At 40.6% G+C, this 12677-nt stretch overlaps 1 protein-coding gene across 5 annotated transcripts in view; it reads left to right on the top strand.

Moving 5' to 3' along the window:
* lrrc38b (leucine rich repeat containing 38b) overlaps positions 1 to 11838 on the top strand; it is a 43558-nt gene extending 31720 nt beyond the window's left edge. For 2 of the 5 annotated variants that reach the window (XR_005075624.1, XR_005075621.1), the window contains exon 6: positions 9387 to 9516. Coding sequence is in view for 1 of the 5 variants with exons in the window: in XM_037101861.1 (XP_036957756.1) it covers positions 9387 to 9634 (248 nt within the window). In the remaining 4 variants the exon portion in view is untranslated. Of the gene's footprint in view, positions 1 to 9386 lie in introns of all 5 variants that reach the window. The other 3 variants (XR_005075625.1, XR_005075627.1, XM_037101861.1) reach the window with 3 other exon arrangements.
* Positions 11839 to 12677: the final 839 nt, after the last annotated feature.

The following is a 12677-nucleotide window of genomic DNA, read 5'->3' as shown; positions in this document are numbered from 1 at the left end:
AGATCTCATTCCACATGGCTGCGTTTCGTTTCCTGCATTTAGAGTCAATCAGACGGACATGCTGTCAGTTGTCTGGGGCTTTTTAGTGCCATTTGTCTGTTTTTTAGCCACCAATCAGATTTATAAATGATTAATTGGAGGGATGAGTGTAAACATGATCCACTGCTGTCTCCAGTGCTCTTGGGTTAAGGATGAACAAAGACCATATATAATTCAGACTGACACAGTTCTACGGCACATTGGCCAGGGTAATTGGAGCCAGAGCTGCCTACAGGGCAAGGCAGGCCAACTCCCATGAGAGATTGAGGCTGAAGCCCTTCGTGGCATTGCTATCAACACTACTCATGACCTGAACAGTTTCACTACAAGGTAGCAGTTCATGTGACAGGGTCAAAGTCTGAATTTTCCTTTGCGGCCTATCGAGTTGCTCCCCAGAGACCTGTTACCAACGCCACACAAGCAACTCTGAAAATATGATGCTGCTGACCAGCGCTGCAAAGCATGCACATGGTGCCATTCTGCTCCTGCACGACATCACCTGCTATGTTTACTACCAGTGGGTATGTGAAGAGGAGATATCTCTTCCATGAACTCAGGCTGAAAGCTTCTTTTATCTTGGCCTAAATTAACGTTTATTTAAAGTTGGGATATGTGATAGAGAGAGCGAGAGAGAGCTGCCAAGAGAGAGCAGAGTCTGAAAAGGTGGACAGAATTACACAGCGTGATGGCATCAGCTGCTGCATGAGCAGGAGCAGAAAGGGATAATCTGCCAGTGTCAGAAATAAAAGGTGAAAAGCCAAAAGCTTTATTTCACTGGCAGCGTGCAGTATTGTGCATGATGGGTACTTTCCTTTCTGCCTGTGTGTGGTGGAGTGTGAGGCATGAATTGCTAAGCCCTGCACATTTAGCTGTTAAGAATCAGTGTGGGGAAGGTTATTATTGAAATATAATAGGTTACCGATAGTTACCCTGTTTAAAATGTAATAAGTGGGAATGTTTCAGTGCTGATACCGGCATTGGAAATACCTCTGATACTGCCTAAAATACTGGAATCCGTATCAGGGAATATATGACTCTGTGTACTGATCCAATATCACGTAATTTATTTATTTGAAATGAGACCTGGCTACTTCCCAGTTCTGTACTAACAGATTTGTTACTGCACAAGTAGCCAATATCCAATAGCTGCATGCAACTTGAGTAACTTCAAGCACATCCATAATAAAACAATTATGCAGAGTTGGGTGTATAAAGCTGCTGAGAAATAATAATCCTTTAAACTGTATAGATTAAACACAATGGCATCAGATTGGTGCTTAAAGTATAGTAAGTAAGTATATGCATATTGTAATATGTTATGTTGCTATTTTGATTACAAGAACTTTTGTGATGTGCTGTGTTAGCGACTCCGTTTCCATATTTATGTTGGCTACTGTTGCTGTCTGTTCGCAAAGTGGAGTACGCACTGAGACGAGGCAGTCTGCGACATGCATGAAGTTTCAGCCTTTGGACGATTGTGGAGAATCCGACCCGCGTCCTTCACAAAGAAAGCCACAGCCCAGCAGCATTAAACAACTTAAAAAAGATGGGGAAGGAGTCCTTTTTCATGTTATGTGACATTATTATGTTATTCTAATTGTCATGTAATTGTTATGTAGAGCCACTTTAAGATAGACAGGCACCAACACTATATAGAGCACCTTTAACACATAAATATTAATCACATCAATGCAAGAAATACAAATTGATTTAATTAGCAGGCAAGAGGCAGTACACAGTAAAATGAGAGAAGTGATCAAAACAGTCCTGACAATTCGAGGACAATGAATGGAGTCCGTCTCATCCAAGAGACAGCTTATGTAAGCCATCACACCCTTGATGGTGCTGCACGTAAATTTGTCCCAACACCTTTGCCGACCCCAGCCGTCAGGAAATATGAAAGAGATGACAGTCCTGCATGGTAAAAAGATGTGACGCAGCAAGACCAATGTTACATTCTACATAAAAAAGCTTTTTACTTACCAAAGAAAACACAAAACAATATTCAGATGTAACAGATGTTTCTCATTGAGTGCGACGGAGTACAGACATTTATTTTGTACTAACTGCTCACCAACATTACCAACACCAACAGAAGATTAACTGTTTTGTTTTTATCAAGTTAAAGAAGTGAAGATATCTTCTTTTATTCATAGATATCTTTTCACTAATTTAACAGTTGTCTCTTGTATTCCTGAATTATGTGTGTATTTCTGCGTTTGCTCTTTTGAAACGGCACAGTGATGTCAGCGAAGCTCCACGCAGAAGGAAATCCCCTCCTGAATGATTCACCCTCACCCCACTGTCACATGAATGCTTGTCATTTTGTGCATTCATAGCACACATCCTCCAGCCTGTTCCTCCCCCAACTCCCACTCTTCTTGTACAAATCTCTCGTCGTTTTTTTCCTCCAGGTTTCCCGTCAGAGTCTTCATGTGATTGCAACTGAATAATTCTTCAGTCTTGCTGTAATTATGTCTGCCTGCTGCTTTTTACATCTACTGAGTATTGGACTTGAGTGGCACATCCATCTCATTTAATAGGGAGGGGGACGGTTTTGTGTCTCATTATCACAACTGGATTATTTAGGCAGACTGTCTAGACACTAGTGGTTTCGGAGCAAGACTTAAGCGTGAATGCCAACTCCTGCAGGAGCCTGTCAACGTGAGATGGTGGTGATCCCGCCTTTGCTGGTGGTGCAGAGATCAATCTGGATAGACAGTGTGGTGTTGAGGGAGGGAGGAGAGACCAGCCTCCAATATCAGTATGTCACAGCTAGGTAGATCAATCACAGCTGAGACAGCAGATAGCCTATCCCCTCGGCTGGCTGTAATCCTAAATGTAATCCATCAACTGTCCGCGCCAGGAATGTAACAGCACTGTGGCCCGACATACCTGATAGTGTAATGGCATGATTTGTGTTACATCACTGTGTTGGGTTGCTGCCCCAGCCACAGTTTTGGGGGATAATAGTGTTGTTGGGATCATTTATGAGCTCCAGAAAGGGTATTGTGTGGTGCTTTTATTACAAACAGTCTATCGATTAGTAACATCATCCACGCTTAGTGTATTAGTGAAACATTTTAAAGTCCAATATATGTCTTTTTTTTTTCTTTTATCTATACTGAATTGTTCTGTTGTTGATTTTTTTTTTAAAATTTTTTTTTGGGGGGGGGGTTATGTACACACAAGCCAGAATCAGTGTTAGACAAGTAGTATTTCTGCAAAACCAGAAATGTATGTTGCAACTTGATGTTTGTTTAGGTTTAATTTTCTTTTTCTCTCTCGTCACAATGTTGAGCTTTTGGCCCAAAGACCGCTCAGTTAGGTTTAGGCAAGAATTGTGGTTTGGCTTAAAATACCTGTTTTGGTCAGTGTGCTCACTGGTTGAGATGTTCCAAAACAAAAGGAAATGTCTCCACGGCTCCTTAAGAAAAAGAAATAAAGCACCCATTTTGTCGTCACAAACACCACTGGAAATGTATGCTGCTCTCCTCAACAAGACGTCCGCCTTTGTTACCTCAAACAGATGGAAATGTCTCTGCGACCCCTTAAAATGTCGCTATGTGCCACGTTTGGTACACGTCAACCTTGGACTTTACTGTGGTTTACAGAAACATTAACTACTAACATAATATCCTGATTGTGCTGTGTCCCCCTCAAGTAGTTCAGTATTCTCATGGTCCTGGCATTCAGTCTATTTTTTCTGGGTTTTATGATTTTCGCTCCAGACTTGCCTTGCATTGGATTTTTTGTTAGCCCTGCCCTGTTTTCCAGTGTTTTTCCAGACTTCCAGATCAGCTTCTCTCCTATTTTTCAGTTCCTTCACCTCATTCCCCTCACCTGAGATTTCTCTGCCTCTTCCTCCACTGGCACCTCATCCCCTCATCATCTTCTTTCTTAGATTTAAGCCCAGTTTTCAGTACAGTTTTTGTTGTGCTGGGTCCACCTTCTATAGCACACTGATGTTTAAAGTAAGATTAAACTCTGTGAAAGGCTGACAGTGTGAGACTCCAAATATAGCATCCATTAACGTATAATAGCCGGACAGATAAGCCTGCTGAATAAAAGAGGTGGCTGCCTTGAGAGATTTCTGAACCTCTTGGCATCAAAAACTAGAGTTTGTCTCAGCACAGGTACATTCTAGCAAGCTAGCATTAGCAACTGTTTTTCAGTCAGCTCACATGCATTGCATCACTGAATCCCACTTGACAACTAGCTCGTACGGAGTTCAGTTTAGATGTTAATCGTGTATTGTAGATACAAGTTTCAGGGAAGGAGGAGCAGCAAACAAAGCTAGCTTAGCATCGTCAAAGCACGTGGTCAAACGTTTAGTGGGCCAACTGTCATTCTAATTGTGGCATGTTTTGATATTCAGTATGATAATATTGCATCCACACAGGATCGGTAGGATATTAAAAATGACAAAACCACGACCTGACAAAACATATTCATATTTGGAGCATTCATAAAATACCAGCAAACAGCGATAAACTCCTTCAGCTGATAAGATTTTACAATCTAGTCCACTAAGTTTTGTTGAAGTCATTTTGCCTCTGGTTTGTTGACATTTTGGTATTTTTCTTTGCTAAGTGGATAAATGTCAAAAATATCATGTGAACTTGGCATAAGCTCCCTCAAAGCTTTCGGGAGTTTTTAAGCTGTGGTAGGTTTTATTTTTGTTTGACATAAAGCAGCTCAACAAATTAGAGAAGTGCCTCCATTTCAGCTACATCTCTAACCTGACGTCATGTTGACTCAGTTTGGACAAAGATGTGCACATCTGTCTCTGAGAGAGAGGCTCTCAGTGAAAGATTCGCACATTTTTGTCACAGACAAGCTTGTAAAGCTGCGAAACTGTAATTATGGTGTTTGCTCCAGAAGATTCCACTTTTGGCCAAATACCACAGCTGTTCAGTAATTATGCCCTTTGTCAGACAGTGTAATACGTCTGTATGCCCTATTGTGTAATTTTAGTTCTTAATTGCAACAGTGTAGCTCGGTTGGAAAGCTGCTTTCTCTTCTTGCAGATCCTCTACATTTTGCTGGAAAACCTATATGATGTGCACTTGTATAAACACGGAAACATATAAGACATATATGAATATTTACTTAAGTCAACATAAGTTAAGGTTTTGTCTTGTGTGGTCCAGACTAATCACCCAGACTAATCGGAAAATTAAATTGTTTTAGGTAGCCAATAGAATCAAACCTTGTCTCTCTGTCTCCTCCGTTTCCTGTTCATCAACTCTGCTTTTATCACAATAAACATAATAATCCTGTAACTGGGGCCATGTGTTCGCCGGGATAATTTCAGTCTGGGTTGTTATTAATCAAGGCGAGACCAGCCAAAACTGTTTCAAAGGCAAAGGCCAACTTTCTGAGGTGACGGGTTACTTTGTCATGCTCCATGAATATAAATATGTTCCATTTATCTCCAGCACAAACAGACACAGCAGGCCCTCCAATAGATCGAATTTTCAGGTGCATTCAAGGTTTCTTTGGCAAAGACACAGGTGAATTTTGTGTTTTTTTTACTTGAGGTGGTGTTGAACAGTTAATTACAATGCGATAAGTACATTATTTGTCCTACTTTCCAAATCCTCCATCTGCAGATTTAAGTCTGCACTGCTAATGATCCATCATTAACAGTCACTCATATATTGTAAGGGATTTATCTCGTGGAACGCTGAACTAACATCGCTGGGGTTATCTTATGTGGCGGAAATTAGAATAATTCACAATGCTGTGTTATTGTGAATAATGAAAGTAACACACTGCTTATTAAGTCTAAAGTCCAGCCACTGCCATTCACAAGACTGCGAGAGAAGCTGGAAATGTTACAGTAAAAAAGCAAAACAAACAAGACAGAAACCTCTTCCACAAAATCCCTGCTGAGCGAGACTAATTTGGAAACTGAACTGATCCTTTAAAAGTGTACGCCACGTGGATCGCTATTATGTAACCCAATTCTGAAAATATTAGATTCAAAACAAAACAAACTGTTTTCAGCTTTTAACTCCCACAGATGAGATTAACTGCCTCTAAATATATTGTGCATTAGTTTTTAAGGCCAGTAGGTTGATATAGCCACTTCAGTTCCGTGTAACTGAAGACTGAGCAGTTTTGTCACATGCAGTCGACTGAATTTGTTTTTCATCTCTCATTCCTGCAACATATGGCAGACATGCCTCAGAGTGCTCTTCTCTGGCTCCACCAGGATTGTTGGTATTGGCTCCTAATCAGTTTGGAGCCTCATTCTCGATGCTGGGTTTGCTTCTGACTCACTTCATCTGATCCCAATCCAAAGCTACTTGAGTTTTGTGTGGCATTTGTCCAGCATGCAATTGTGCTATGGTTCTTGCAAGGGTTGTTATGGCCAGTGTGTATGCAGTGATGGGAGCAAGGCCAGCAACTTATAGAGTAAAAAACACACATTAGGATAAAGCAAATCATGTTCATCAGTGAGGTGTGAATTATATTTCAAAATAAAATGTTTTCATGTTGTAACTAACTTTTAAAGCAACATTGTGCATCTATTTTTCCTTAAACTAAGAGCTTCAAAGTCATTTTGATTGTACAGTGACTTGTATTAGGGAGAACGGTGTCTCTGTTAGTCCTGCTACCACACTTGTATACCCATTATGTAACTCGGGGGGGCGGGTAGGATTTCCCAGAAGTGCACAATGCTTTACGACACTATGTCACATAATACCAACTATGTAGATGAAACGGGATCATCCATTATGGAGAAAATGTTGTCTGGTTTCCACAGATACCTTCACGTGTTGCAAAATTGGCTGCTAACTGTATCTCCCATTAGCCAGTCACCTCATCTGACACTGCATCTGATAGTACTGTTACAGACACCTGAGATTTGTATTTACAATGGTGATGTTGGTGCCAAATCACGCAAAATACCAATTCTTACATAATGTTGCTTTATATGGTAAGGGTGTTGATGATATTCCATTTTTTTTCTTAATGCCAACACATCTCCTGAAAAGAGCAAAACCTACAGTTTTTCCCACTATCGCATGTTCTTCCCAAGACTCATGTAGCTTTTTTTTGTGCCATCAATGTCATTCTTGTCCAAAAGAAGATTAAAAAGACAAAAAATAGGTGTGCTGTTAAATTGGATGGCATTTCCCTTCTGTTACAATGAATATAAGTACTGTAGTTTATTTTCATACATGCACTATCCTGTTGTAAATATCTATGAATTTACAGCCCAACCAGACCCCCAACAAGTGCACAATTTACTCAGTTTTCATGTCTGCACAAAACTACGTGCCCTGATATTTTTAGGAAATAATTTGGCCTTTTACTGCGTTTAGTTCATGTTTATACGCCCGTTAGTTTATCTTGTGTCCTCTACTAAGTCAATGTTAGAGGACACGTGAGAATCTGTATCTTGTATTAAGGGATTAGATGTTTTATCAAGCTCTTTTAAGAGTTCAGTTACGTACCTAATTAATACTGTAGAGAGTCAATTGGAGGAGCATGGAAACCAACCCCGTCCATCACTGATTTCCATTATTTCTTTTTCCATTGTCACTTAACACTTTTAAAGCTGTTTCAAGCTATTTCCTTTACAGATTTGTGTACACGCACAAAGTTTAAAGATCAAACCACTAATATAAGCAAATTGTTTCATGGTTATTTCATTCTAATTTGAATGCTGTACTTAAATTTGTATTTTTCACTTTGCTTTAAATGTTGGACATTAAACCCTGAATGAATTCAGAATTAAGGTTTGATGAATGGACATCACAAGAGAAGCCGTTGCACTTGTGTTTTAACCAAGCATGCTGCAAATTGTGCCGACTGCTGAGCAAAGACCCAGAACTGATGTACTGCCAAGTGTGTGCATTAGCATGTGCAGTATCAGTAGAAAGTAGCCACCCACATTGCAAGGCTCCATCTCTACCCACCTATAAGCTAGCTTTCACATCAATATGTCTATGTGTCCTACAGTACATTGCCAATACGATGCTGGCTGTATAGATTATGAAGTGTTTACAGTGTTATGTCAATTATGAGATATGTATCGCCCATTAGCCAGGAAGAGAAGTGTCTAATTAGCACTTGTATGAACTCCATCTCCAGGTTTAACAAAGTTGTCTGCAAAACAAGTTGAATGAATGAGTCATACGTGAGCGTGAGCCTCTATTTTCAATGGCCAGTCTATAAAATATATGCAAGTACTGACCCTGTTGACTGTTGTCAATTTGAATTATGTCTGAACAGTAAACTGCATGAAAGAGAGCACCCTCTGCTGTAGTTTCAGTGGTCAGTCTTCAACATATACATGCTAAAACTGACCCTGATGATCCAGTGTTGTAATCAGGACTTGGAAAGGAAGACTCACTGGAAGACTTGTACCCTTGAGAGCCATGGTCGCTGTCCTGTTGCATTTAAATGATGTCTGAACAATAAACAACGTGAAAGTGACAGAGGCACGCAGGGCAGCACTCCCTCATATATCTTGCTTTCATCTTGAAATGAGTTCGGTCAAGGTGCCCCTGTCTCAGACGATGCCCTTTACTGATGCATCACTAAATTGTTGAGATGTAACCGGCAGTCATATGTAATGAGGAGTCATATCCTTAGACTTTTACCTTGTGCAGCTGGCAGCTGGAAATTAAAATGATTGAAATGGATCTTTATTTCAATCTTCAAACACAAGATGCAAACTAATTTGTCATCTTGCCAGAGGCTGCAGACACAACAGGACAAATATAGCCTCTCACAGTATGAATACATGATTCTAAATGTGCTGTACAGTAGGTATGTAGTTCACAGCAGACTACAGTATCTCTGTGCTTCACTGTTTCTTAGTATTTCGACTTGGTTTCCAAAGTGAACCTGCAGTCATGCTGTGGGTGGGTGTACTGTATAAACAGTGCAACTTCAACTCATAAGACTTCTGGTTGACCGTACAGTTATTAAGTCAGCAGAAGAAAACTGCATTGCGCTGCTGAATTTAGGTCTTTTACAACACAGCACTGAATGAATTGCTTGCCTACAAAAACAGGACAGCTCAAGGTGTATGCACGTCAAACCTTCCAGCAGGGTGTCATCTGTGTGAGCTATAGATATCACAGGCAAACATGCATCACCTTAAATGTTAAATCTTTTGGGAATTAGTAAAAAAAAAAAAAATACTTATTACATTTGTATGGTAAGTATATTCCTCTGTGCTTGTTTTCCTATATGATGTAATTCCTGAGTGGCTGTCATGTGAATATATCGGTCCAATAGTCCATAAATATGACATCACTCTCTTCAACTCTGGCTCACTACTCTAGTAAATCAGTCTAACATAATTTCCTGTTTCAATGCAGGAGTGGAAGGCATGGAGTGCTCCCTCCCCATGGACGGCAGACGCGTATCCCTCACCCAGCTCTCAAAAGACAGCTTCCGTGAGTGCCAGGCCACCCTGACTCTAACAGACCTGCTCATCATCATTTTCTCTGGCATCTCAGTGTCTGTGGTGGCCATCATGACAAGCTTCTTCCTGGCTTCAACTGTTCATTGCTTCCAGCGCTGGAGTAAAGGCACCAAGGGGGATGAGGAGGAGAGTGAGGAGTGATTGCAAGGTGGGGGGGTCAGTGTGGTCCTGGTACTTCAAACAATGAGAGGACACCGCGGACGGTTTGCGCTACATGTGACGAGTTTCATGCTGCTTCCTCCCTGGTGAATGTCCAGGACTGTTTGACGGTAGGATCTAGCCCTGGTACGGTCGCAATTGTTTGCTCTGCACATGGACATCAGAAATGTGTAAACAAAGGACTTTCCCAAGGAATGAGCCAAAGTTCCCTGCTCCACGTGCAAAATGATATTTTAGAGATCGTATTGTTGGCTGTGAGAGGGCCTGTAGTCTTCTTTTTTGGCTACTGGCTCCTGGATTGATGTTTTAGACCTGCATGAAAATAAAGCGAGGTTAACACCTTTATAATGAGAGAGGAAACTGTTGCAGTGCTGTCGTGTTAGTCTTAGACAAGTTGATGACTTCTCAGCGCGTAACATTAACGTCACATTGGACAAGCAACTCTGGAGCCTGAAATCTTGTAAATTCATCTGATGATTTTCGATGGGGGCAGATTTATCTGTGCAGGGCAGAATGCTCGATCCCATTAACAAAAAATAAAAAATAAAAAATAAAAAAAGGATGTCATACCGACCAATGACCTCAGTATTTAACTGCCTATAACATGATATGCTGGCATATCCTGCCATTTACAATGTCTCTTTTGGACAGCCTGACTAACACTCAAAAGTGGTTCACAAGCACCAGAGAAGGCAGATTCTGTTCTCAGCAGCAGAGCTCGACCAAGACGGATTCGGACAATGGCGAGATGCTAGGTAGCTGATGTAGTGTAGGCAGGAAGAGTTTCCAGTGCGTCTACACGTTCTTTCAGCAGCATATTAATTATATAATCACAAAATGTATGTTCAAAAGAAAACGATGTACAGTCAGACAAACGTATAAATCAAGAGGATGTACTCTTAGATTGATAACTGTGTAGAAAGACTAGAAAGATATTTAAAACAGTATAATCTTAAGAATTATGGCAACACGGTATTAAACTAGAGTATGTAGAACTATTGTGTCAAATAACGCACTTTATATGGTGAACCTAATTTTGGCAAGCCCCTTATTACACTAGACAGGTTGTGTCTTCATCTGCCAAAGATTAGGTTTAGGTAAGGGAGAGATTTGCTTACGAGCACGATGTGTGACGACGATCATGATGATGATGATGTGTTGTTTCGTTAGCTAGGTACGGCTCCTTAACAGAAGGCAGCACTATAGCCAAATCACACTCTGTATACACATCTTGTACTCAGTCAAACAGTTACGGTCTCCAAAGATAAACACTTTCTCCTAGTCTGTCTACGACTGAACCCTCTGTCTTACTTCTCTTCACGCACGGCAGTCTTGAACCTGTATTTTACTTCAGAACAAATAGTTATCCACCATATTAGGGTGGAGGGCCAGAGGTTTGTCTCTTTTAGATATAAAACAGGTGACTTTTGTTTTGCTTATGATAACCAGAATGAACACATGAACTTCTCAGTCAGATTATTCTCCTTCTCATAAAGATCTTCCAGTATCTTGTACTCAAGTAGCTGATGTGATATCCTGAGGGCCTGACAGTAAACTACAATCTAAACAGAAAAAAACAGGGCCCTCAGAAATATGGGTTTCCGTTTGTTGTTTGCATCCTGTATATTTAAATCCTCACTGGGATTTGTAAAGCGCAAAAAGCTGGACTGGACTGTCTTTTTGTTTTTGTTTTTTTCCCTCATAGCAAAGGTATATTGTATTGCTTCTCACATTCTTGTGCGGCATGAATAATTCAGCAAAAACTGAGATATGAAGCAGAAAGAATGTCAAGCTTCTTAATGAAAAAAACAAGATGAGGATAGGAGAGAAAAAAGAGCCATGAGCAAATAGAGTCATCGTTTTCTGTGGTTAACAAAAGATAAAAAGGCATTTCGAACGTCTGCGTCCCTTAAGAACAAGTCATAACACTGAATGTGCAGCATTGTGGCGCACATTAAAGTAAATGTGGCCTTATTTATTTTTGTTATTTGTCCTTAGTGTTCGCATCAATACAAGCACAAAGATCTGACAGGAAACTAAAGTGGTTCTAGTGCACTCCTCGAAGGATGTGCTGCATCATGTGTAGGTACCCGCCTGTAATGTTTCCATTAATGTGTATTGTCGCAGTATCTTTTCATTTATGTGTATTGTCGCATCCTTATAAACAATGTAAGATTTGTACGGTATGGATGTTGTGTATTTACCAGAATTCAAGTCGTGTGGGACACTTTGAAGACAAATATCCATCAGAATTTAATATTGACCTTTCGCTAAACTCATCTCCTGAACAGAAACTGTCCAATTATCGCTTAGTGACCTCAGCTAAGCACAATGTCAGGCCTGTCAAGCTTTAGATTTCTCTTCATGTTGATACTGTGTGCATGGGACTTTAAGAATTCCAGTACTGGCTGCATCCAAATGTCCAGACTTAACCGCCCTTGCAGACTTTCGGGGAGTCTGCGAGTGCAGAGTGCTGTCCTAACCCCATTTATCCAGTCCACAAGGGCCCTCAGGTGGACTTTGTCTACACTTCCAAAGAGTCAGCTTGGGTCACAGTCTTCTTCACTGATTTAATTACTCACAATTCATCGAAGGATGTGATGTTGTAGAACTTGAAAAAACAATACCTTAATAATAATAATAAAATAATAATACTGCATCATATTATTGTGGTCTGTTGATCAGCAGCTTACATTAGCCCCGCAGTCTCCCACCGTCAAATGGCTGACATGATGACATTGAACATGTCACAGTATGTTTCACTGAAGTCCAGAGGGTGGACATTTGGATTCAGCCTCAGTATCTCCACAGTTTGGATGGATCGAACTTTGTCTTTAAGCGCTCAAACGTCAGCTAGAAACAAAAACATGATTAGCTGATTAGCTTAACCTACCTCCTGCCAAACATATTTTAGAAACCACTGTATTTGCCAAACTGAGGCCAGTTCCTCATATCCTCAAATACTTGTAGAGTATGGGTGCAGCACGCTGTAGTTCTCGTCCAGGTATGTTTTCCTGTAGTAAGC

Source organism: Acanthopagrus latus, chromosome 6 (assembly GCF_904848185.1).
Source record: "Acanthopagrus latus isolate v.2019 chromosome 6, fAcaLat1.1, whole genome shotgun sequence".
In the NCBI taxonomy this organism is placed as follows: domain Eukaryota; kingdom Metazoa; phylum Chordata; class Actinopteri; order Spariformes; family Sparidae; genus Acanthopagrus; species Acanthopagrus latus.
The sequence above is the reverse complement of the archived record's forward strand: the minus strand, read 5'-3'. Positions and strand labels throughout refer to the sequence as shown.